The following is a 24,191-nucleotide window of genomic DNA, read 5'->3' as shown; positions in this document are numbered from 1 at the left end:
CCCGTCCAACGCACCCAAAGCTCTGCCCACAGCGACGCCTCGGAAGCATCAAACACCCATGCACCTCGCCTCTTCGCCTCGCTTCCTTTCCCTCCCCCACTCCAGGACCGTGGGTTGCATCCTCGTGATGCAGATCCTCCGTGTCCACATCCGCCTTCGCGTCACCTCGTTCACCACTGATTCTTAACCCTCACTCTCTACACTTTCCTGCACTTACCTTCCTCTCCATCCACTCAGTACGACAATGCCCGTCATCTCCCGTACCGACCGCACGCGCAAGGCGTCGGCCCAACCCCCAAAGGACTCATTGCAGCTGCCAATCCCCCGCCCACTGCCCATCCCCAAACACGCTCCCACAAAGGCAGACCCACTCTCGCCCATGCCACCTGCGCCGAGCGTCCCGCGCGCGGCCCAAGGAATAGGCTTCACTCTACCCGACAGACTCGAGATCCCTCGACGCAAGAGTTCGCGGTCCTCAAAATCACACTCCCGTACGTCTACCCCTCGGCGTATTACTGACGGACAGCCCGCGGAATGTTCTTCGCGGGGCACGGTCACGGGCCTGCGACGTCGACCCCACAGGATGACCCCTCGCAAACGCGCCACTCTCTCCCTGCGCGGCCCCGACATAACGGCGAGGGGCACGGGACGATCCGCGCTGTGCCACCCGAGCTCAGCCTCCCAAGGCCTTCCATGATCAACCCGTACTCCATCGGACCAGCCTTTGCGCGCCGTGAGGCAGCCCGCAGAATCACTCCCCCCTCCACACCACCCATTCCCGCGCACGTCTCTACCCAGACCCCTACCCATCCACTCAACCCGGCACGCATCATAAACGAGAATAGAGAGAGCACCGAGTCGTCAGGCACCTATAGGACCGAGCACACAGACGGGACGGAGGGGGCTGAGGTGTCCAAAGGCGTCAAGGCGCTCGACGACATATCCTACGACGAGGAGGACCAGCGCCTGCGCCTTTTCAGCGCGTCTAGTTGGAGCCTCGCCCTGCAGAAACGCAACGCCTTCAAACGCGTCAAGAATGCGCTCCGCGCCTTCAGTAACCGCCGCAAGCACCGCCCGACGATCTCCACGCCCGTGCTGCACGAGGTCATTCCCCGCCCAAGCACCGCATGGGAGATGCCACACGTGCCTCTCCGCCCAGCGCATCTTAACGGAGAATCGCTTGACCCCGAGGGACATGGGGCGCGTACCATACCTCTCGAGCACGAGCGCGACAAACACGCCATTTCTCAATCCATTGGTCTCCCAACCGGATCATACAGTGCACACAACGGGCATACCAACGGATACGCAGCACGCTACCCCAGAGAGTACCTTACCAGTCGCACTGGCGACCACAACAACGGACAGACGAACAAGCCCGCGAACCACCCCCTGACCCAGCACATGGTCGGCTTCGTCGCAGGGCCCGCGAACGGGCGCGCTATTCAGCGTACCAACGGACATGCCAGTGAGATTGCGAGCTTCCCCATAACGAAGCACATGATGGGCCAGGTCACCGAGTACACGAACAATATCATTACGCCCAGTCACAAACGCGAGGCGACGTTTGGTCAACCCACAGCCAGGATCCCTTCCAAGTCCAACAATGGCGACCGCGGACAATCAGTCTACAGTGCGAGTGACGTAGGAACAGTGAAGAGCACCAACATTGGGAACCGCACTGTGCGCCGCAAACCCGTGCCGACGATGGAGGGCCAGGTCGACGTCAGCGACGTGATCATGTCGAGGGCGTTTCCCGACGCTCGACCGCTCATGCGCGCGCGCAGTGTTCCGCACCGCCCCGATGGTCGGATGATAGGTACTTCCCTGCCCCCTCCACCGCGCAAGTACCGCTAGTTGCACTCCACACCCAGACTGCCCCTCCCCAAATTCCATGTCTGTTCCACCACCTGCTCACATACACAGAGCTGAACTCGGATACCTAGAATTATATACTGTAGTTTTCTGATTCGTTCCATAGCCACGATCACGACATGAATGGCTTTACGAGGAATGAGTGGCGACCTTGATAGAGGTAATTTTGGCTTCCTGCAATCCCAGTACGAAAACACAGTCAGCCAGAGAGCGACTGGACAGTCCCCAGGCCCTCTTCCCACTGTCAGCCTCTCTCACGATAGACAACGGAACCCCTCTCACCGCGCACACAGTCAGCCACTGCCCGCCACAACGAGATACACAAGAAGGAGACTGGATGAGGAGGGCAGCTGCGCTGGGTAGGCCACCGTAGCCGGCCCTGCAGGTCAAGCGTCAGCCACCCACTGGTAGCGGGATCAGAGAGCGGCTTCAAGCCCCATAATTTGCCGCAAGGAAGGTGCGCAACGTCGTTGTGGTTTGTGGCGGCGCCAATGTGGCACTAGTCACCAAACACCCGTCCAGCCTGTCCAAAACTGAGATAAAAGGCGTACATCTGGTCGGTTTCAACTACAGCTAATCTAATCGTCTCTTCTTGTATCGGCTTAACACTGCGCACAATTACCAGTTCAAGGTTGGTCGCGTCTCGTCGGGGCTGATTCCAGATGCCCTCTTCCAAGAGAGACAAAGGACCCGGCAAGCCCTACGCTCGCCCTACCATGAAGGGCGGTGACAGCCAGACTGCCAGTGACAAGGACAAGGACAAGCTCCGCCTCGAGCAGCGCGACACGGACGCGGCGCTCGATGCCCTCCCTCGTCTCTCGCCCGTCCTTGGTCTTGGCTTCGTGACCCGCGCCACCACAGCGCGTGTTCGTCGTGCCATCACCGTGAACCCTGTCGACAGTATCGCCACGGCCAACACAGCCAACGCTCGCCCGACAAGCATTACTAAGGACAAGCCCACCAAGGCTGGAGAGGAGGTTCCTGTTGCGTTTGGTTCTTCGTCCCCCGTCGCCCCCCTCGTTACTGCTGCCCTCCCGATTACTGCCCTCGCTTCCTCCACCGGCCCATCAAGCGTCTCTTCATCCGCCGCAGCTACTACCAGCTCGTCAGCGCACGCCGTGACTCGTGTCCGTCCCACGGCTCTCTCTCTCTCTCGTCCCCGTCCTACGACTGCTTCTACCCCTACCGCTTCTGCCACTTCTGCTGCAACTGTTACTGGGAACAACTCGCACCTCAACACGCGGGAAGTGATCGACGACGCGCCACAGGACAACAAGGACAGCTCGACTCGGACAGGCATCACTTCCCCTGAGCGAGTTGGAACACTCGGCACCACCCCCCTTGCTACCCCCCTTGCTATCGCCCTTGCTATCGCTGCCACACTCGCCACCCCTCCTCCTGTTATAACTACCACACTCGCGGACACCTCCGCCATCATCGACACACCGACCACCATCGCTGCGCCTGCCCCTGCCGGCGGTCCTGCTCCCATCCTGCGCGAGCCGGTTTTTAATAACGTGACCTGGCAGATGGAGGACGCCACGACCACTCCCACTGTCGCCACTGCCACTTCCGCTGTTTCCACTGCTACTGTTACTACGACTACCCCCGTCCCTCTCGCTACGACCGTAGTGAATGGCCCTGCCACTGAGGTTTCCACTGCCACTGCCACTGGCCCTGCCGCTGAGGTTTCCCCTGCCACTGCCACTGGTCCTACCGCCGCAGCCTCCACTGCCTCTACTACTACCGCTGTCCCGACTGCCGCCACCAAGACCACCAAGGACACTGCCACCGCTGCCACCGCGTCCGCTTCCGCCTCCACCTCTGCCGCTGTTCCGGGCCGCCACCGCCCGCCCCCGATTCGAGTCCCCCATCTTCTCTTCAGAGACGTCACCGACTTGCCCAGCGCCGCTCCTGCCATCGCGCTCCACCCCAACCCTGTCCCCACCCAGGCTGCCGGCGCCAGCCCGACGGTACCTAACAGCCCCGACAGCCCGCTGCTGGTCAACGTGATTGTTTACCAGGTCGACCCGGAGGCTCCCGAGACTCCCAGCCCCCAGAGCGGTAAGAGTCCCAAGAACCCCAACCCCAAGACTCCTAAGCGCGAGTGAGAGACCCTCGCGGACCGATTGGGATTTGTTTCATTTTCGCTCGTTTTTGGTCGCGTTTCGTACCGTCATGAGTTTTAGCCTCAAAGTCGCATGCACACTTGAATTTAACCATCAGTCGAGGTGCAGGTACGCGTGTCCCTGGTCCACTTCCAGATTTATTGGGAGTGGTATTCGTACGAGGTGGAGTGGTTGCCATTCTTCGTGAGGAGGACGACGACTAGACATCTTGGTTCCACCCGAGTTCAAAACTTTACCCAGCATTATTATTCCACTACAACTTTCATTGTAGCCCTTGGGTTACTCGTCTATGGATATTTCCGCCTCTACATGCATGCGCTTCAGAGTGTTGACGATCGTCAGTGTGGGATACAAGAGTGGGGCAGCTCTGATTGAGTCTCGTCTAATCGGAAGCATGTAGCCGAATTGCACCCGTTCCTCATCACATCCCATTTCACCATGACACCAACTTCTCCTTCCCCCATCTGACCACCATGCCCAACGCCGACAGAGTCCTCGACTCGACCATCTACCCGCACTTTGCAGACAGTGTACTTGGCGTGCTTATCGCTAGGTTCGCTTCCTCGCCCTCCCACGCCTCCCGTCGCAAGGTCCTCGCGCTGCGTCGGATCAACCGCGCGACGCGCGACCTTGTCGACATACACCTGATATACCGATTCGTGGTCAAGGGTCGGCCCCGCCATCCCACATTCATCGATGTGTCACTTGGCGACGCCCTGTCCCTACCCATTGAGCCCGTACCCATCCAGGCATTGGACGCAGATCGGCCAAGAAAAAAACGCGCGCGCGTCGAGCCTTCCACGCGCGTGCTGCGGAGACGCGCAGGAGGTGACGCGGCTCCTCCACCACAAACGTCAGCCCCAGCGGGCACAGAAATCGAACGGCGCGCGCGCTCGCTTCTGCAACACACTCGGCTGCTGGATATCGGTAACGATCTCCGATGTCCTCAACTGTGGGATGCATTCGCCCAGCCTGAGCGCTTCGCAACCATCTTCCCCAAGTTCCAGGCGCTCCGGATCACTGGTGAACGTTTTCCAACACTTCCCCCTGGAACGCTACTCCCCCCGACTGTTTGGTTCCGATGCCTAGATCCAGTGGCTGAGGGCCACCCCGTGCACTACCGCCTCGACCCGGTCCCTACCTTGCGCCTGGTGTGGTCCGTGACCTTCCACCCAACCACCATGGCCGGGGCTGCCTGGGTCGAACCATTCTATGCATCCGACGAGACGAAGGAGTTTGTGTATCTCTTCGTCCCCTCGAAAGGCTACTCTCTCCGCCTCCGAGAATCAGGACGCTTTGTTCGGCCACGGAGCCCCGGTTTTGCATGGGGCGACTACCGGGTACCGAGTGGTGCGCTAGGCGTGCTCGAAGACGTTGTCTTCCATATGGGCCCAGAACTCGAGCGCAGTCACACCCTTGTGGGCCTTGAAGGAATGCAGCCCAACTGGCTCGGGTTAGATGACGACGCTGGGATGGAGGAGGTCTTCACGGCCATCCGGGCTGGAATAAAGACGGCGCTATTGGCCAGGAGGGACGACTCGCGCGACCGTGTCGTTCACGCCGGCCTGTGGCCCGATTCGCTCATCGACGCTTGCGTTGAGCGCGTCCGTATCATGACGTTGGACGAGTATCGCGTCGAGGTGGGGGAGAAACAGTTTGAGTGGGAGACGAATTTGGATGTGGATGTCGGATGACGCGCCTGAGCCTGAGGCTCAAGGGTCAGGAGTCAACGCGCAGCCGCAGCCGAGTTGGCGCCACGCCCTGTGCTTGTCATTCGTCCCACGCTGGAAGGGCTGGAAGGGCTGGACGAGCACCTCATTCCATTTTGGGCCGGCTGTGCATGTCTCACCCTTTGATGGATTGCATATTCCAACGGAGCAATGCATTCAATAAAGGTCTGGACGAGCCTCGATTCCAGGATTCTTGAAAGGATGGCTGATGATTTCCTGAAATAGCGATGCTATTGTCGTCCTTTCAAGGTCTTGGAAGTCTCTCACAGATGCCGCGGGTGGCCATGGCGTGTGAATTCCTCTACCCGCGCAAGCCATTGACCACCTCAACTGACAACTGACAGAAAGGGGGCTGCTCACTGCTCGCGATCAAGGGTGTTTGGGGAGATTGTCTGCACTGCCTTGACCCACATTCCGCACACGAGAGCCGTATATATAGTCAACCCTTGTTCTTTGGTCTTGACCATCCACAAACACCAACACAAACACCAACACCAACACCACCAAGATCAAGATGCGTCTCCTCGCTCTCCTTCCTCGTACGCTTACTGTCCGGGTTACACTGACTCTAGTCCTCGCCATGGTCCTCGCTCAGGACAGGTACGCTGTCCCCTCTCTTAAACTGACAACAGCGCGACCCCCAGTGCCGACAGCGCCATCGTCCCCTCGGCCGAGCCCAGCGCCGACACCGCCACCCCATCTGACGAGGCGACTCCGATTACTGAGCCTACTGGCGATGTGACTTCCGACGAGACCGACACGGCCACGGACGTCCCCGGGGTCTCTTCGGCCGTGACTTCCCCTGTTGTCACGGGTCCCGCCGCGCCCGCCACCACTACCGCCGTCGTCGTGCCCGTCACCACCGGCGCCCCGGTCCCCGCGTCGGTCCCGACCAGCTCGCGCTTGTCGAGCTCGGCCGCCAAGTCGTCGAGCAGCGTCCGCTCCTCGGCATCGGCCACCCCGAGCGCCAAGAGCGGCGCTGAGCGTGCCGGCACCGCTGTTGGCGCTATCGTCGCCGGCGTTGTTGGTGCTATGCTTGTCTAATTCGTCACGGCTTCTCTAGGTCGTTGGTTATGAACACTATCTGGGTCTCTGATTGGAACACTAGTCTCCACTAACTTTGAACACTGAGATCTATCACGAACGGACAGATTGGCTCTCGCACCCATTGCACTGATGGCGTCAAAGCAAAACGCCCCTCCAAGTGTGTGGGGCGTTGCCGTCTTCTTGGCGGGCACAGCATGGACGCCTCTTTTCCCTGGCAAAGGCACCCGAATGCCCCTTGTCAATGCAGTAGAGTTCATCTCTCTAAACAAGCGCACAAGCGACACCAGCGAGAACAATCGCGCCGTTTATAGCCACCCGTTGAGCCCCGCTTGACGGGATGGGGGCAGCCGAACTGGAACTGGAACTGGAACTGGAACTGGGCCGGACTGTGCTGGCGCTAGCAGCGGCTGACCCACTCACTGTGGAAGCATGGTCTCCCTCACAGTGCCAGTGGTCGCCATGGGCCTCGCATTTGCCCTTTCCGGTAGGCGAGGGCGTCGCTGGCGCCACTGAATCGGCGGATGAGGCGTGATTGTCGGCGCCCTCACAGTCCCAGTGATCGCCATGGGCGTGGCAGACCTGGCCGCTCGGGCTGGGGGTTGATGGGCTGGCTGAGACTGTGCCGGCTGCGACGGAGGTTTCGTGGTCGTGGTCGTGGTCGGCCGAGGACTGGGCCAGAACAGGCAGTGCGAGGGCGAGGACTGGATGAGTCAGTGTTTAATAGAAAACACCTACTGGTAAAAGCGGAGACGCGCATTGTGGACTGGATGCTGGATGCTGGATGCATGAACAGAGTCTATCTCGCTCTTATGTATCTATGGGCTAACGTCAATGATTGAGGGAGGTTGGAGGTTGGCTGCAACAAGTGTCCGGTCGGGTCCACTATTTGACTGCATCTCGACCTTTGCCAGTCATCCATGGACCCAGAAGAGGACTCGCCGGTCGCCATAGTGCGCTCAGTTGAAGTGTTGCACCTAACCCGCGTTCTTGGCGTTGTAAAAGTCCATACACTCGCGTTCTTGGCGTTGTAAAAGTCCATACACTCGCGTTCTTGGCGTTGTAAAAGTCCATACACTCGCGTTCTTGGCGTTGTAACATTCCATACACTATCTAAAGCGCCATCCCAACAGCAGCGACGACGAGCGCGGCAACGCCGCCGGCGGCGAGGCGCTCAGCTCCACTGGGTTGCGTGGGCGCCGGGGCGGAGGACAAGGGGACTGCGGCGCTCATGGACCCGGACGCGGTCGAGTTGGCGGTCGAGTTGGAGGTCGAGTTGGAGCTGTTGTCAGTCGCGAAATACGGGGGTCGTACTGGTCGTGTCCCTCGTGTGCGAGGGCGCCAATGGCGAAGACTGGGGTGAGCAAATATGGGAGGGAGAGGAAGAAAACTCACGCGAGAGGATGGAGAGGAGGCGCATTTTACGGTGTGGATGGGGATAATACTGGACACCTTGGACGGCTTATATGCTGCGCCGCAGCGTTTACCCGGCGCAGGACGGCGACGGCGGGGATGCCGAGGCCGCGGCTCGCGATTCGCCGGTGCGGAATGGACCAAAACCGGCTCGGAACGGTACATGCGGCCTTTGTTGGTACTGCGCCATTTCGGATTGCGCAAAGGGTTGCGATGCGGGGTTCTGTGGCTTCCTGTGGCGTTGAAGATTGGGCCTGAGGCGCGTTCAGGTGGCTTGGGTCGGGTGATGTACTCTTTGAGCTGGTCCGAAGTTGTGGACGGCGTCGGCGACGCGTTCGGTGTCGGTGATGGCAAAGGAGACATTTCTCATGGTGCCGAGAGTGCGGAATATGGCGCATTCAGGCACACAAATGTTTGGCCTGAGCCACGCGGCGCGTCGCCCGGCCCTGGACAGACATTTTGCCAAACATACATCAGACTACAGATCCAAGCTCATTGCCTGCTCCTCGCTCAACCCCGCCTCGTACAGTGCATTCCGTCGAGCGGATGGTGTTCCATTCATCCAAGTACGGGACATGGAACACGGCCGTCACGGGCCCCGCCAACTGGCACCTCGAGCTCGGTGTTGGCCGACGATCGGGCGCGGGGCGCGAGCCGGTGCCACACGTACACGCAGTGTGCGCTGTAGACCACGGTATCGCCTCGCACCCTTGCCAGAAGGTTATACAGAGTTCTCGACACAGCATCTGACAAGCTGTCGTGTCATGCTCTTTGGCCACACCATACTCTCCTCGTACTCCATGCAGCCCTTGTCGCGTGCACGTAGAGCCCCCATTATAGTTTGGAGCGGAGATACTGAGAGGGGGACACGGTGTCGTTCCTCTGGAGCCCTGCGTGGCGCTATGTCGGACACATACACATACGGCCCGTTCCCCTCTTGCGGTTCTGGATCTGGGCACGAACATGCGAAGCAATCACTGCCCTAGCGCCCAGCGACCATCGGCTGTCATCAGCTCACTTCTCCTTCAAACGCACCTTGGCCATATCCCCAACCACTCGCGCAGACCTTTTTCCAAGCGACACTCCAAGCCTGGCCGCAACAGCCTGGCGCATAGCCATTCCCACGATGACCCGCACCGCCTGGCCGATCGCCTGACGCACCGCAAGCCGAGCGAGGCTGAGCGCGAGCCTCAGCGGGACTGGAAGGCTGCGTCCAACTTCGGGAAGAAGGCGGAGAGTGAAGCCGAGCGCGACCTGTATGCCGTACCGGATCGCATGTGAGCGTGCTTGGGTGATTGCGAGTTTGTGGACGGCCGCGCGGAGGAGGTCTGGGTCAGAGGGGACTGAGCGGGCTAGAGCGGCGGGTAGACGGGTGTGTACTGTTGCGACGAGGCGGGTGAGGAGGGCTTGGAGGGCAGTCGTGTCGAGGTTCAAGTTGATGGGGAGGGAGATGCGTTGGGAGGCGCCGGAGAGGGACCGGAGTGACCAAGTTATGGTTTCGGCGGAGACCGATGGGAGATGGGTTTGGAGCGAGGTCTGGAGAGAGGTCTGGAGGGCCGAGGGGAGGAGGGAGAGTGACTCGAGCGGAAGGTGGGGGATCGACGGGAGATGTGGCACCGACAAAGCGAGCGGGACGGTTGGACGGGGGAGATGCGCGAGCTGGATGCGCACGAGCTTGAGCAGTCGCCGGAGGGTGCGCGCGTCTAGGCGGACAGCGCGCGCGAGTTGGGTTTGCTGCATTCTACGGTCTGTACGGGAAAAGGAGAGTGTTGTCGGAAGGATATCAGAGGTGATGCATTGCGCGCTGAGGCGAGGGAGAGTGTGATTGTATGATAGTGTGATAAGAGGATGGTGTGAGTGCCACTGTGATGGTAACTGTTTCTGCCAACTTGTTGATAGCAGCGGGACCAAATTTGGCGGAGAAACCCGACGCGGTAAGAGATAACCGAGTCGTTTTGGTTCTGAACCACCTGGTTCAAAATGCTAGTCAATCGTAACCAAGTCGACGTTTACCTGAATGCGCAATTTAGTACATTCTGGATCTACTCGCAGCATCTAGACACATGCGACATCACTCCCCCTCTCCCTCGGCTCATCAAACACCCTCGCGCGTGGCCGCACCATCCGGCCTCCCAGGACATGCCAGCACCCCTCGTCGTCAGGACAGCACGCGCACTTTGGCAGCGATAACGTATCCCCCTCCCATGACGGGAGGAGGGTCTCTGGGTCGTACTTGCACTGTTTGGCATGGAGGGCGCATCGCTCACATGGGACGACAGGACTGGGGTTAACTTGACTTGGGGGGGATTTACCGGATAGATAATTCGGGACTCATCGCGAGTTCGAGGAACGGCGTGCGCGCCACCAAGTCGAGGTCGGTCAGGCTTGGCGGGTTAAGTGCCAGTGGTGGGGAGAGTCTGCGTGGTGGTGTGGTCGGGGGGGTGGAGAGGTCAGAGGAACAGGAGGAGGAGCGAGAGTAGGTGTAGGTGTAGGTTGAGGAGGTGGAGCAGGAGGTGATGGGCGAGGGAGCCATCCCCGCGTTGGGAGTAGGGGGTAGTGGCTTCCAAGGACCCCTACACGGCTGGCGAGATGCGAGGTATAGCCTTGCGGGGCAAGGTGATGGTGATGGGGTGTGATCGGCCTTGGGTACTGCCTTTTGGTGATGGGTTATCAAGGGCTCTGGAGTGATCGCGGCCTGTATGATCGCGGCCTGTGTGATCGCGGCCTGCGGGGGGTCAGACATCGTACGCTCAACCTTGCCTTCCGACTCGATTGAAGCCCGCGCGGCGCGCCACGACGCTTCCTGCTTTGCGTAGCTAGTGCGGGAGGCAGACCGAGCTGAGCCGGAGCCTCCTCCTCGCGGCTCGCCACTCGGTACTGTCGATACCAGCGTTTCTGGCGAGTACTCTGTCCAAGTGAAAGGATGGGTGAAGAGCATGCCGTTGCGTTTATCTCGTCGCGTCGTAGGCGCCGAGCAGGAGCGTGTATGCGCCATCGTGGGTATGAAGAGAGGGATGAGGGATGATGGTGTGGCAGGTTGCAGTCAAGTAGACGAGAAATGTGGCAGGTTGCAGTCAAGTAGACGAGAAATGTGGCAGGTTGCAGTCAAGTAGACGAGGCAAGTGACGGACGGTGGCAACAGAGTGAAGAATAGACATTGGTGCGAGACGCGAGATGAGAAGACTTATAGCATGAGAGTGGTCGCGGTGCTCGCGATGCCGACGATCAATGATACGAACAAGTAGTTGTATTGTTGTATTGTCTCATCGCCACCATGGCCACACTGCCACTTGCCGTACGTTGATTGTTCGAGAATCACTCGAGAGAGTTACCTTCCAAGTTTGGCCATTAGAATCAGCGAGATATCAATTACCTTTTCCACGTGGGGTTGTATTGACAATGACGTCAGTGTGTGATCGGTGGGGAGACAATGAATCATAAGCATGTGACATGTGATCAACGCGTCTCTCCAACTGCAACACTCCATCACTCCATCACTCACTCACTCACTCAACAATGCGCGTCGTTCGCCCCCTCCACGCCCTCCGTCCGCCTCCACGCAGCCCCGCCCTCCTTCCCGCCTCCTTCATTCCCACCGACCGCCCCCGCCTCCCCCGCCGCCTGTCGCGCGACTTTACCTCCTCCCCCGTCCCCTTCTTCTCGGCTACGCCCGCCCCCAAACTCGCCGCTTCTCCACCAAAGTTCTTCACTGCCAACCAAAGTGTGCGCACCCATAGGGCGGGTGGGGGGGACAAGTTCGGACCTGGTCACCACCAGCCCCACGTCAAGAAGGGGGCGAGCGTTACGGAAGAGGAGCAGGCGCGCGTGCTGGAGAGGGTTAGAGGCAAGGTTGATCGGGTGCTGGATTGGGCTAGGGTTGTTGTGTTTGATGGCGTTGAGAGGGCCCATGGGAGGTTGACACCTGGTGAGTTTGGTTGTGGGGGGAGGGGGGTACAGTGGAGGGGAGGGGAGGGGAGGAGAGAGAGGGGAGAGGGGAGAGGGGAAGTGGGGATGTGTGTGGGTGGGGTGGAATGCGGGGCTGTGCACGGGTGGCGGGGTGGCCAAGGTGACGGTGGCCAAGGTGACGACCTTGCTAGACCGTCACGTCCATCCAGGCAGAGGGTAGAGCAAGTTGGGTGGCGCGTGGAGGGCCGCCGGCCAGCCGGCCGTTCCACGCGTCCCGCGGCCGCCGCGTCGACGCGTCACCCCTGGCATTTGGCACCAGAGTCAACCAACCGCTAACCCCAGCCATGCTCGACGGTATCAAGCTCGCCACGCCGACCGGCAGCGCAGCCCTGCGCTCCATCGCCTCGGTCACCTCGGTTCCCGCCGACCGCGCACTGCGCGTCGAGGCGTTCGACCCCACCACCGCCAAGGCCGTCTTTGCGGCTATTCGGGACGCCGGTATCCCTGGCCTGAGCGCAAGCAAGGAGGAGGGTATTGTGCGCGTCGAAGTTGCTCGGCCGGTGGGGGACGTGCGTGAGGGTCTCGCGCGTAATATCCAGGAGGGACTCGAGAGCGCAAAGCACCAGATTCGTGGCGCTAGGGCTGAAGGTCTCAAGGCTCTTGGGGGGAGGGGAGCGGATGGGACCGACCAAGTTTGTGAAGTCACGGAAGGGGCGGTGGGGGTTTTGGACGGTATGTGGATGGGCGTAAGGGAGGAACTCAAGAAGTAGACAAGAACAAGTCAACCACGAGATATCATTGCAACATGCATAGCGACAAGCTAGTCGATACAGATAACAAGGCGGGCTACCTACTCCAGCTGCACTTCGAGTGTCGTCTCGAGAACAAGCTCGCGCGAGCTGTGGCCGGCGTACAGCGTAAACGTGCCCTCGGGCACCCGCCACGCCTGCTGGACGACATCCCATACCGCAATGTCCTTCTTGCGCTGTCGTCAGTTTCTGCCACGACAATCTAAACTGACCAGCGGGAACTCGACCGTGACGCGCTGCCCAGATCTCAGCCACACTTTGTCGTATCCCCGCAAATTGCGTGGCGGTTGGCGCTGCGACGGGGGATACGACATGTACTGCGGTCAGCTTACATCGGCAGGGCACGAGAGCTGAGACGCATCACTCACCAGCTGCGGTACCTCGCCGCCGCTCCGGTCGCCCGTGTTGCGCACGTCGACGCGCACAACGTACATCGTATCGTACAGCTCCAATGGGCCAAGATGAGCCTCCGCCGTCTTGTGGATCGCCGTGTCTTTGCGATGCTCGGGGCGCACGCGCAGGTCGGACAGCTCAAATGTCGTGTAGCTCAGTCCGTAGCCGAACTCGTAGCGCGGCATGTGGCCCTGTGTGTCAAACCACTTGTAGTCGATTGCCAGCTTCTCGTCGAATGCCGTCCGGGGCTTGCCGATCATGGGCTGGGTTCAGCACGCTCGCCTCGAATACCTCAGACTGCAGCCGCACTCACCATCTTCCGCACGATGTTGTTCGGAGGCCAGTCGGCTTCCCGCCTGCCGAGCGTAAACGCCATCTTGCCGCTCGGGTTTACGTCGCCAAAGAGGATGTTCGCGATCGCGTTCCCGCTCTCCTGTCCGGGGTACCCAGCCCACACGACACCCTTGACCTTCTCATGCTCAATCCAGTCCTCCATGATAACCGGACCACCGGCGTGAATGGCCACGACAACATCACCCGCGCACTTGTCTGCAACGTGCTTGATCAGCTTCTCGCCGTCATTGTCGAGGCCGAGGTTCACCCGATCAGCGCCCTCGACGAGGAAGACAGACACGAACACGATGCACATCTGGACCGTGTTCGCGACATTGCCGATGGCGGGGTAGTATGCGGGGTCGTCACGGAGGACGTGGTCGACACGCATACCCCTCTCCCTCCCGCGGCGGGAGATGGCCTCGATGGGAGGTACGATGTACGTCGCATAGACGGCGCCTGAGCCGCCGCCGATTGTCACTGTGCCGTTCCAGTGCCGCCGCGAGGGCTCGCCTTCGGTACAGAAGAGGTCGGCGCCGCAGCCGGCGATCGTGGTTGGGTAGTCGGCGTCCGTGCCAAACACTGCGATGCGACGGATTCCAGGGTTAAGCGGGAGCACGCCGTCGTTCTTAAGCAGCCTGTTGTCAGCTGGACGTCGTAGGTGAACCAGCTCACACATGCGACTGCTCTGCTGCCTGGCGCACAAAGTCGGCGTAATCCGCCTTGCGTACGTCGTCGTGCTTGTTCTCGAACAGGTGATCCCCGAACCACACCCAGTCGCCGAGGCCCCAGCGCGTGTAGCTCGGTGCGTGCCATTTGTCCTTTTGTCCAAATGCGATCCACGGGATGAGGATGCGCGTGACCATGTCGTTGAGGCGCTCTTCAGGAACCTTGCCGTCCTTGACTGCGTGCTTGAGGTTGTCGCCATCTGCATCAGGAGCGAATTAAAGGGGCATACTCACACCACCAGGTACCCTCTAGCTCCTGGTCCATGCCAGCGTTGGCCGACTCGGCCGTCGAGTGGGTCGCCCCAAAGTCGCTCTGGTGTAAGCTAGTGTCCTCACCATGTCAGCTTACCAAAACATAGCCCTGGAAGTTGAGCTCTTTCTTGAGGATGCGATTCATGGCGTCGTCACTCTGGCACGCGGGGGTGCCGTTGATCTGGTTGTACGAGCACATGATTGCGCCCACACCCGCGCGGACGGCCTCCGCGAAGGAGGGAAGGTAGAGCTCCTTGACTGTCTTGTCTTCCATCAGCTTCGCATTCCCTCGCCCTCACCGTCTGCAGTTACCGACACTTGTGTGCAGTCTGTCGGCACGCCCTCGTCATCGGGAGGCCCCGAGCACACCGGCGCCTGTTCGTACATGAAGTAGTGCTTGGCGCAGGCTACGAGGCCGGACGACTGTGCCGCGCGAATGGATACGTACGACAGCGTCGAGGAGAGGTACGGGTCCGGCGAGAAAGCTGCTATAAGCTTAATCGAACAGCTATGAGCTCACCTTCCCAGTTACGCCCGCAGTACGGCCTGCTGTCAAGTCTGAGGGCAAGCGGGACCTACGATCGGCCAAGTGGTCCGCCAGTGAGCGGGCCAAGCTGTACATTGACTCCCTTGCCTGCAAATTCGGCGCTCATGCGTTCGGTGAGTTCGCGTACCAGCTCGCGGTCGAACGAACAAGCCATGGTAAACTGGGACGGGTACTGGGTCGTAAAGTCGGTGTGCCGGAGTCCGGCGGCTGGAGTCAGCCTTCCTCCACAGTCCACTCACGCCCATCATTATAGCAGAAGCTGGGGATACCTAGTCGCTCAACACTACCAGAGTTGGCCTGACACGGCCCAGTGCGCCCGCTGGTGATATTGAGCTTCTCATCCATACTCATTTGGTCGACTAGTCTCGTTGCCCGCACCCGGGCTTCCGACCAGGTGAATTTGTGGGGTGGGTCGCGAGCATAGTCGTGTTCCCGGAGACCGAGGAGAGCCAGGATCCAGAAGATGAACCAGAGGATGGCGTCGAATAGCCACATAGTGTCAAGTGAGGAAGGAAGGTGGGAAATGGGAGATGGGAGATGGGGGAATGGAGTGTGACAAGGTGACCTCGACTTTGGGGCGTGACGTCACGCGAGCAGCAGCAGTGACGAGCGAGAACTGGGTGGTGAAGACGGGTAGTTGTATGACTTGGAGGTCAACTGATGAATGCTGAAGGGGTAGAGTAGGTTTAAACGAGAGGAATGGAGAATGAGAATGGTGGGTTGCATACATTGTCGGCTGGTTATCATACACTCACATGACCTCTGGTTCCAGAGAGTGGGGAGTGGGGAATGCTGATCATCTCACTAATCCTTGGCTTCTCAATAACCCCCCACGCCCCACACTCCACGCCCACTTTCCCACTTGCCACGACCTGGCTTGCGTTGTTTTCACAATCACTCACTCTCCCATCGACGTCAAACAGCTCCTACCTCTTGTAAGTCGACGTCGTTCCAACGTCCAGACACGGACTGACCCCCAGCCCCCCCATGGACTGGCTCTACAGCACATCCGAGACGCAGACGACTGAGACTGACGCGGCTGGCAACCCATACACAACAGATACTTGGGAAGCCCGCGTCCTCGGTCAGGTCGTGTACAAGGTTACGACGCAGGGTGGACTAGCTCCCGCTGGGGACAAGCCCAAACCAGCAACACTGGCGGATGGCGTGGCGACCGAGTCGCATTGGCTCGATGTGGATCGGACCGCCGACTCGCGAGCCGAGACGCCAGAGCCTGGACTCGGTCCTGGACGGACTGTTACGAATGTTGGCGTGTTGGGGTTTAATGTCTGGGGGAGTGGCAATGGAGGCAAGGAGAGGGACAAGGAGAGTCATTGGCTCGACGTGGATCGAATTGCTGATTCACGGGCTGAGAGTCCAGTTTTGGGTGAGGCGAGCCCGGCCATCCCGACAAACTCGACCAGCGGTCCGGCGACTGCGAAGACTACGAAGACTACGACTCTGATGAGCCCAGCGAAGAAGAGAGAGTTGGTGGGGAGTCCGTTGGCCAAGGGTGGTTAGGAGGAGGACTGTATCTGGGATAGCGGAAGAGTGGGATAGCTTGGATATGTAGCTGGGATCTATCAAGTTGGATGACATTATGTGTATACAATGACTCAATACAGGTCTACAAACAGAGGGTATCATGCCTTGCAAGGACATCGGCGCACGCCTACTTGAACGTCTTCTCGAACACGTCTCCAATCACCTCAAGCTGCTCAGGGAGGTGCGCCGTCGTGATGTACGCATGCTCGTACGCAATCTTGCACGCCTCCGGTACGCGGCTCTTCCACCATCCGGGCAGGGGACTGCAGAGCGACTTGGTGTCAAGGACGTCGCGTGCGCGGTCACGCCGTCCAGCCGCGGCAGCCAGCCCGAACGCGAGCTCGGGGGATACCTCGCCAGCCCACACGCCAAATATGGCACGCTGCAGCAGCGCGTCTAGAGCGTACGTCGCATCCCACTTGAGCAAGAATTCGATGAGCAGGAAGGCGTCACTAGGAGGGAGGTACTCGAACGCTACGCGGCCGGTGCGTACGAGGTTGGTGAAGGGGTCGAGGACGTTCCAGTTCTCAATGCGGACATCGCGGAGGTGTACTACGTCGCCCAGGGCGGCGAGGCGAGGTCTGGTGTCAGTGGTGGAGAGGCGGTCAGTGGTGCGTGATGGCGTTATGCGCCCTGACTGGCGGCAGTTGGCTGTGCCAGAAAGAAGCGGAATGTGTAACGTGGGCGGCGTCAAGCCAGCTAGGCAGCCGCTTAGACCCATCTCACAACGTCAAAGCGCACCCCGTATCTACGTCTGCATCCATCGTGGACGTGTGGACGTGGAGACGTGGAGCGCACAAGCGAGAATTAGGGTGGACAGACTTACGCGGCCTTCTTGAGTTGTGCGCGGGTGAACGAGTAGGATGCTCCGTGCGGGGTGACGAGTTTGATGGCCGGGAGAGGGCGAGCGATGGGCATGGAGGTGGGGTAGGTCATCTCGTGTGAGCGGGTTGTTGTTGTTGTTGCTGTTGTTGTTGTTGTGGGTTTGGGAGGCCTAGGGCTAAAGTGAGGAGTGTCTTGGACAGGTGGGTAGGGTTAGGATGGGGAGAGTGGTGATGAGATGTAAGATGTAAGATGTGAGAGATGATAATGAGTTGAAGGAGGTTTGATGAGATCGAGGACTTGGCGCTATCGACCGTCCGTTACACATTTACAGTGACGCGGGGCCCAGCTTGACCTTTTGTTCATTGTTCTCCTTTCTTTGTCCCTCAAACTCGTCCCTCTTCTCCCCATCCCCTCTCCTTTCCCGGCAGAGTAGCACAATGTCACGTCCCACTTCTCTACCTCTCATCTAGACAAATGTATCGTAATCTTAATCTCTGCGCGTTAGCAGCGCCCAGCTGCGGCCAACCTACACAACCACAACTTGTATCTGCTCATGCCTTGAAGAACTTGTCAAACGCACAGGGCAGTGCCTCGAGCCGTGCATCACCCTCGAGGTCTGCGACACTCTCGCTCGCCTGCTCCACAGCCTTGCGGTACTTGTCCGGCACGCTCTCCCAGACCTCGAGGGCCTCGCCCGCCTCTCCAATCCCAAGCTCGAGCGAGGCCAGGAACAGCACCTCGCGCACGAGCTCAGTCTTCCCCGCTGTGGCGAGCAGCGCAATCGCCAATTGGGGTTGGAGCGCGTGGTCCCTTCGCCAAATGGCGTGCAACACAAGTCGAGAAAACACGTCCACTAGCAATGGAGCCCACTTGTCGAGAAAGGCGAGGAGGGCGAAGAGTCCCGTCCCGTGGTGGCTGTCGAGGGTTCCGTAGCTCACTAGTGCAGCGAAGGCTTCGAGCGTCTTGGTTCCTTCGATCGTCGTGTCCGAGAGAGAGCGGATGTAGCCGTGCTCACCGGCCAGGCGAGGCGCCCAGTGCCGCAACTCGCGAGCGTTGAAGGTGTGCGAGGCGCCGTCGGAGGCGATGAGGATGATCACGTCGGGATGTGATGGGGCGGACATGGGAGTGGAGTGGGGTTTAAACCGGGAGAGAGGTGGGGACGGAGATGGGGTGGTGAATGGAGAGAGAGCAATGGTCGTATGATTGTGAGATTGTGAACGTTGTTGTTGGTGACGTCGGGTTCAAGACATTAGAAATCGGCGCGGCCAGGGTATCCGGCAACATTCTAATATTCCTCCGTCTAACACATCATCCCCCTAATACCATCCCCCGTCCTCCCATGGTCGAGTCACGCCGAAGAGCAGCGACAAAGGTACTCCAAACATGCTCGCAAGACTCTCGCTCATTGATATCTACCGCGCCGAGTCCACAGACACCAGCAGGGCTCTAGTAGGTCCATTGCCGGAGGCAGTGGCCCATCTCGGCATGACTCCGAGGTAACCTCTTGAATCACGTGGTGCCTCGGTGGTTGTCGGTGGGCTTCCGAGACACAGCCAACATATGCCTTTTCTTCATCCATCCACTTATCAAGCAATGTCGGACGACGATCACTCAGGTGGGGTCGTGTACGAGACGAGGGCCTCAATGGAGGCACCGTTGCGTGAGTGCTGCTTTGGAGGAAAAGGAAGAACAGAGATGGGTGGGGGAGAGAGTGGGGAGTGGAGTGGGGGCTCGGTGGCGAGATTGGAATGAATGTTGACGACAGGTGCATGTGTGAGTCATCTCGGTCCGAGAGCGAGCTGCGGCTCCGATAAGCCTTAAGCCTACCACGGGATATGACCGCAGTGACCGGAGTGGGTGGTGACGTACCGGGGCCTGGAGCCTGCCTGTAACCTCCAGAAGGGCCCCAAGGCAACCCCCAAGGTGTGTACTGACCCAAGGACGAGTGCCGCAAGAAGAAGATCAAGTGCATCGGTAAGGAAAATCCACCTTGCGAGCGTTGTAAGCGGAAGAACACCAAGTGTCGCTTCATCATGGGGGCGATGCCGCGACAAGTGCTCGAGGAGGCCGAGGCGAACAACAGGTGAGTACGCGAAATGAGCTAGAGCTCATGTCAGCCGCCTCGAGAAACTGGAGGACAAAGTGACGGGCATCTATGATAAACTCGCCCAGCTGTCAGACGTGGTGTCGCGCCTCGCACCACCGACACCAGCGAGCGCGACGGGCGTCTCTTCCATGGGACAGGGTGAGTCGCTATCACAACAAGACTGACCCAGATAACCGGCTTCACTTGCGCACCCACTCGTTTGAGAATCATTCCATGACTCCATGGTCCAGCTCGAGCGGGCCGTCGAGCGGGCCGCTGTCGATGGGTCACAACCCGTTCGAGCAGGCCGGGACGCACCAGCCGTCGCCTCACATTCAGCCTCCTCACATGCCAGGCCCGTCGCACCGGCTGTCGCATCAGCCGCCGCCTCCTCACCACCCGCCCCATCCACACCATGCGCCAACACACCTGCCACCGCAGGCGCAAATGAGCCACGAGCGCGAGCAACTGCCGGCGCGCAGCCCTTCCTCCTCACCACTGAGCGGCGACGACATGCTCGAGTCGGCGGCTCGAGGCGAGCCCTTCAACCACTTCACAAAGCAGGAGGAGGACGCGCACATCCTGCGCGACGGCGGCCCCCTCCCGCCGCCTGCGCGTAAGCGTAAGCGGAAGCCCAACTCGGTCACAAGCGAGGGTGGTGAGTGGGATCCGCCAATCCGCGAACGCGGTGTCCTCCCCGCGCACGTGGACGATCCCGTCACGGCCGGTCTCATTCACGAGGACGAGGCGCGACTCCTGTTCGACCGATTTTTCCAGTACTCGCATCCGTTTGTACCGGTGTTCGATCCGAAGGAGGACACGTTTGAACGCATGCGCAAGTCGCCGCTGTGCATGACTGTCATTCTCATGGTAGCGCTGCGACACCGCGAGGCGGCTGGTGAGCCAACCCACCTCTCCCGCCAGCTCAAGGACCAAGCGGAGCATATGGTGAAACTGACACTCTTCTCGCCTGTGGCGACGCTCGAGACCGTACAGGGCCTCACTGTCCTCGTTCATTATTCGGAACACGCATGGCGGACGTGTTGTCATGCGACAGCTCTGGCCGTCGACATGCGTCTCTACCGCTGCCTCCCGTACCTCCACAAGATTCGGACCGCTCGTGACCCCGACCGCCTACTTGAACGTCAGCGGCCTCTAGTCGTGGGGGCGCGTGTATGGCTGGCCGTAAGTTGTAACATGTTCCCATCTGACCCCAGCTCATGCGCCTATCGTACGAGATGTCGTTCAACCACTCTCTGCCAATCCAGTTCAACACTCCCCAGGGAAAGCGCACGCAGTACGCGCGCGAGCTGCTCGAACACCCGTTGTCTAATCTTAATGATTCAAGGTTGGTGATCGCGTGCGAGATGTGCGAGTTGCGCGAGATCCCATTCCGACCTCATGAGAGTCTGGCAAGCCAGAATCGGGAAGAGGTTGATCGGCTCGTGCGGACGGCCAACTACGGGATTCACCAGTTGTATGATTACTGGCTGGAGTATTATTGTGAGTAGCGTTGTTTTCGTTGCAGCCCACTCACACCAGGCCAGATTGCCCTCCCACAGGACCACTTCCTCCGCATCGAGCTCGACAACCAGAAGGCCTACTGCATCATGTACACAAACTCGCCGGCCTGGCACGGCGTGCACAAGAAGGGCGACATTGCGGACCTCAGCGACGAGCGGCGAGCATGGGTGACGGAGGCGATGCGTTGCGGTGCCTTCCTGGTATCATGTCTCGCCAACAAGCGGTTGGAGGAGGAATCCGAGTTTGGCAATCATGGGTACTACGTCGGCATCGTAGCAACCGCTCGCTACCTAATCCGGATGTGTGAGCTCCTCCCAACCGCATGCGACCTTACGGACGTCAGTCTCAACATCGACACGCTACTCCTCAAGTTGCCAGTCTGTGAGTCTCCCTCTGAATATAAATATAACTGACTCCAGTCGCCGCCGGACCATTTGCAGACGGGCTCCGACGCACGCTCCGGAAAGCGCGGGAACATGGTATTCTTCCGCACACGAAGATCTCTGATGCGGCGGTCCAGCCTGCTCCCGAGACGGCGGCATCGCGCCGCGCGACAATGGACGCAGCGATGCCGTATCCCGGCTTCAAACCCTTCGCGTTGGACCAACTGATCGAGGATTTGCTAGCAGCGCCGCCGTCGCAGCCCGGTCCGGGTTCTGCCACAGGCCCGTCCCCGGTCGATACGAATCCGGTGAAGATTGACCTGGGGGAGTGGGCGGAATTCTTTAAAAATGGTGAATTGTTTCTCACTGGCGACGAGAAGGGTGTGGATAACTCGGCGCTGGGTGGTGATATGCCGAGTTGGTTCACAGATGCACCGCAGGAGTGGTCGGCGCATGGCGGGGCGTAGTGTGTGATGTATTATTATGGCATCGAGTTGGATCTCAAGCCCCCAGTGATTCTGTACTCGCTTACGTCGAGCGCGGCTATCTGGTTGTCAGAGGCACAGAATAACTGGATGTGGATCGGGAAGGGGATGGTCCGCGTTGGATCCCAGCTACGCCAAGGTGATGCCCCACTCTGCCGAGGCATCGTTTGAATGTCGCTCGTGGTGATCACCAACGCCCCTTCAGAATCTGGTGTACGAAACGCTCGCCGGGTAGATGTATAACTACAACTCGCTTCCAACTCGTTCAACGGCGGGAACGAGCGCCAGGCCCCACCAAGGCGCCAAAGCGGGATCAGACGGATAAGCTCACGACGTCATCGTTCTTCCTCACCTCAGCCTCGTAATACAATCAAGGCGGCGCGGGCTCAGCGTACCCCGATTTACAAGGCCGCCCGGGCTTAACATACCCCGATTTACAAGGTCCCGGATCGAACAGGATTGGTGAGGTCATGCCGCGAGCAAGTGTATCTCGACGGAACGGAAGGGGCGGAAGCGAGGAACGAGGATCGAGGAGCTCTGACATCCGCGGTACTTTAACTTACCTGACTTTAGACGTCACTTGACTTGTCACTCGCAATCACCCACTCACTTCAAGGTAGGTCGTAACCCGAGCAATATTGATGCCAGATGCGCGTGTTCACACTCCTACTCCTGGCCGCTACGGCCCTCGCTGTACCCGGGTCCACTGAGACCAAGTCCGAGCTGGTCAACTGCTCGACAGGCATCAAGCCGCCCAAGGAGACCAAGTCCAACACCAAGACCAACACCAAGTCCAACACCAAGACCAACACCAACACCAAGACGCCATCTACCCCACCCCCCTCCGCCACCTCCACCAAAACCTGCCCGCCCACGCCCCTCCCGCCCCTCCCGCCCCCCGCCCCCATCCTCGCAAACACGTGGGGCCGCGGATTCATCGACCCCGCCGACTTCATTGAGGGCGACTACATCAACGGGTCCGAGTACCTGTCGTGGGCGTGGGCGCTCATCTACCGTCCCGCCGACGACGGGACGTTCTGCCTGACGACTTACTCGGAGGAAGGACAGGCGGCCATGGTCGCGTATATTGCCGATACGGTTGATCCGACGTCGGCAGCGATTGTTGCTGGTACCAGCAACAAGGTGGGCGCAGCGTGCGTCAAGGGTGTGGATGGCAGTTGTGTGGACTTTTATACGCAGTGGGGAAACAAGACGGTCGTCGGGCATGGGAGGCACTGTTTTGCGTGTGGAGACGCAAGTCATGGGCCGGGGGTGTAGGCAGGCAGGTAGGTAGGTAGGTAGGTAGGTAGGTAGGTAGGTAGGTAGGTAGGTAGGTAGGTAGGTAGGTAGGTAGGTAGGTAGGTAGGTAGGTAGGTAGGTAGGTAGGTAGGTAGGTAGGTAGGTAGGTAGGTAGGTAGGTAGGTAGGTAGGTAGGAATGGACTATGGACTATGATTGTGCAGATTGTGTAGAAGCAAAGCATGCAAGGGGGGCGATCGCGCCTCTGACACGAAAAGCGGAGCAACGCCATGGGAAGGGCGGCGATGGTGTCGTGCTGGCGTGGTGTCGAGCTGCCGAGCCGATCCGATGCACCTGCCTCCTCAGCTTCAGCTTCCTCGCGACGTGCTTCTGCTCACCTATAACCAAGTCGGTGTAACCCCCTAACCCCCTAACCTTTGCGGTCGAGACCAGGCCCCGCATCGTTGTGGTTTGTAGTCGACCTACCCGCATCGTTGTGGTCGACCTACCCGCATCGTTGTGGTCGACCTACCCGCATCGTTGTGGTCCACCTACCCGCATCGTTGTTTCCAACGTATCCTGGCGAGTGGGAGGAGTTACGTGTATGAGGGATAGACGGGTCCGGCGCACAATGGCACCGTAGCCTCGCACTCGGACAACACCACATACGCGAGCTCGGGTAATGGTGTAGGCATGGAAGTGGACGACTGCGACGACGACGACTAGGAGGGTGATGACGACGAACAGAGTGGGTATACTGGCGAAAACTCGCGGGGGTCTGGAAAGACGACAGACCACGTTTACACTTACAACACTACCTCTGCTGTGACGCCTGCCATCGCCGCCGGCCTCGAGTATGCCGCGCACGAGCGTAATGGCGAACCGGACACTTGGTCCATCACCCACACCTGGTTCGGACGAGGACCTCTACTGCGACGGGATAGAC

The 24,191-nt window shown here is 59.6% G+C and overlaps 13 protein-coding genes across 13 annotated transcripts; 8 read left to right on the top strand and 5 right to left on the bottom strand.

Moving 5' to 3' along the window:
- Positions 1-244: 244 nt before the first annotated feature.
- On the top strand, positions 245-1,857 carry CcaverHIS019_0200780 (uncharacterized protein; the record flags this gene model as incomplete). The annotated part of the gene is made up of 2 exons (XM_060597050.1): positions 245-491; positions 527-1,857. The coding sequence occupies 2 exons, from the start codon at positions 245-247 to the stop codon at positions 1,855-1,857; spliced, it is 1,578 nt and encodes a 525-aa protein (XP_060453982.1).
- A 680-nt stretch (positions 1,858-2,537) lies between these two features.
- On the top strand, positions 2,538-3,986 carry CcaverHIS019_0200770 (uncharacterized protein; the record flags this gene model as incomplete). Its single annotated transcript, XM_060597049.1, has 2 exons — positions 2,538-3,392; positions 3,657-3,986. The coding sequence occupies 2 exons, from the start codon at positions 2,538-2,540 to the stop codon at positions 3,984-3,986; spliced, it is 1,185 nt and encodes a 394-aa protein (XP_060453981.1).
- A 491-nt stretch (positions 3,987-4,477) lies between these two features.
- Positions 4,478-5,698, top strand: CcaverHIS019_0200760 (uncharacterized protein; the record flags this gene model as incomplete). Its single annotated transcript, XM_060597048.1, has 1 exon — positions 4,478-5,698. The coding sequence occupies one exon, from the start codon at positions 4,478-4,480 to the stop codon at positions 5,696-5,698; it is 1,221 nt and encodes a 406-aa protein (XP_060453980.1).
- Positions 5,699-6,248: 550 nt separating this feature from the next.
- Positions 6,249-6,778, top strand: CcaverHIS019_0200750 (uncharacterized protein; the record flags this gene model as incomplete). Its single annotated transcript, XM_060597047.1, has 3 exons — positions 6,249-6,273; positions 6,307-6,334; positions 6,379-6,778. The coding sequence occupies 3 exons, from the start codon at positions 6,249-6,251 to the stop codon at positions 6,776-6,778; spliced, it is 453 nt and encodes a 150-aa protein (XP_060453979.1).
- Positions 6,779-7,891: 1,113 nt separating this feature from the next.
- On the bottom strand, positions 7,892-8,198 carry CcaverHIS019_0200740 (uncharacterized protein; the record flags this gene model as incomplete). The annotated part of the gene is made up of 3 exons (XM_060597046.1): positions 7,892-8,060; positions 8,093-8,132; positions 8,174-8,198. 3 exons carry the CDS (start codon positions 8,196-8,198, stop codon positions 7,892-7,894), a joined length of 234 nt encoding a protein of 77 aa, XP_060453978.1.
- Positions 8,199-9,173: 975 nt separating this feature from the next.
- On the bottom strand, positions 9,174-9,931 carry CcaverHIS019_0200730 (uncharacterized protein; the record flags this gene model as incomplete). The annotated part of the gene is made up of 2 exons (XM_060597044.1): positions 9,174-9,194; positions 9,227-9,931. 2 exons carry the CDS (start codon positions 9,929-9,931, stop codon positions 9,174-9,176), a joined length of 726 nt encoding a protein of 241 aa, XP_060453977.1.
- A 1,776-nt stretch (positions 9,932-11,707) lies between these two features.
- Positions 11,708-12,867, top strand: CcaverHIS019_0200720 (uncharacterized protein; the record flags this gene model as incomplete). The annotated part of the gene is made up of 2 exons (XM_060597043.1): positions 11,708-12,116; positions 12,440-12,867. The coding sequence occupies 2 exons, from the start codon at positions 11,708-11,710 to the stop codon at positions 12,865-12,867; spliced, it is 837 nt and encodes a 278-aa protein (XP_060453976.1).
- An 80-nt stretch (positions 12,868-12,947) lies between these two features.
- Positions 12,948-15,654, bottom strand: CcaverHIS019_0200710 (uncharacterized protein; the record flags this gene model as incomplete). Its single annotated transcript, XM_060597042.1, has 11 exons — positions 12,948-13,082; positions 13,119-13,223; positions 13,275-13,562; positions 13,613-14,270; positions 14,308-14,560; positions 14,595-14,673; positions 14,710-14,879; positions 14,912-15,097; positions 15,133-15,158; positions 15,192-15,366; positions 15,399-15,654. 11 exons carry the CDS (start codon positions 15,652-15,654, stop codon positions 12,948-12,950), a joined length of 2,331 nt encoding a protein of 776 aa, XP_060453975.1.
- A 260-nt stretch (positions 15,655-15,914) lies between these two features.
- CcaverHIS019_0200700 (uncharacterized protein) lies at positions 15,915-16,680 on the top strand (the record flags this gene model as incomplete). Its single annotated transcript, XM_060597041.1, has 3 exons — positions 15,915-15,934; positions 16,083-16,094; positions 16,140-16,680. 3 exons carry the CDS (start codon positions 15,915-15,917, stop codon positions 16,678-16,680), a joined length of 573 nt encoding a protein of 190 aa, XP_060453974.1.
- A 151-nt stretch (positions 16,681-16,831) lies between these two features.
- CcaverHIS019_0200690 (uncharacterized protein) lies at positions 16,832-17,640 on the bottom strand (the record flags this gene model as incomplete). Its single annotated transcript, XM_060597040.1, has 2 exons — positions 16,832-17,285; positions 17,531-17,640. 2 exons carry the CDS (start codon positions 17,638-17,640, stop codon positions 16,832-16,834), a joined length of 564 nt encoding a protein of 187 aa, XP_060453973.1.
- A 440-nt stretch (positions 17,641-18,080) lies between these two features.
- CcaverHIS019_0200680 (uncharacterized protein) lies at positions 18,081-18,650 on the bottom strand (the record flags this gene model as incomplete). Its single annotated transcript, XM_060597039.1, has 1 exon — positions 18,081-18,650. The coding sequence occupies one exon, from the start codon at positions 18,648-18,650 to the stop codon at positions 18,081-18,083; it is 570 nt and encodes a 189-aa protein (XP_060453972.1).
- A 472-nt stretch (positions 18,651-19,122) lies between these two features.
- On the top strand, positions 19,123-21,989 carry CcaverHIS019_0200670 (uncharacterized protein; the record flags this gene model as incomplete). The annotated part of the gene is made up of 8 exons (XM_060597038.1): positions 19,123-19,189; positions 19,295-19,302; positions 19,470-19,612; positions 19,647-19,774; positions 19,806-20,800; positions 20,833-21,118; positions 21,158-21,520; positions 21,559-21,989. The coding sequence occupies 8 exons, from the start codon at positions 19,123-19,125 to the stop codon at positions 21,987-21,989; spliced, it is 2,421 nt and encodes an 806-aa protein (XP_060453971.1).
- A 666-nt stretch (positions 21,990-22,655) lies between these two features.
- CcaverHIS019_0200660 (uncharacterized protein) lies at positions 22,656-23,285 on the top strand (the record flags this gene model as incomplete). The annotated part of the gene is made up of 1 exon (XM_060597037.1): positions 22,656-23,285. The coding sequence occupies one exon, from the start codon at positions 22,656-22,658 to the stop codon at positions 23,283-23,285; it is 630 nt and encodes a 209-aa protein (XP_060453970.1).
- Positions 23,286-24,191: the final 906 nt, after the last annotated feature.

The sequence above is a fragment of the Cutaneotrichosporon cavernicola genome, assembly GCF_030864355.1.
Source record: "Cutaneotrichosporon cavernicola HIS019 DNA, chromosome: 2".
NCBI classification, from domain to species: domain Eukaryota; kingdom Fungi; phylum Basidiomycota; class Tremellomycetes; order Trichosporonales; family Trichosporonaceae; genus Cutaneotrichosporon; species Cutaneotrichosporon cavernicola.
The sequence above is the reverse complement of the archived record's forward strand: the minus strand, read 5'-3'. Positions and strand labels throughout refer to the sequence as shown.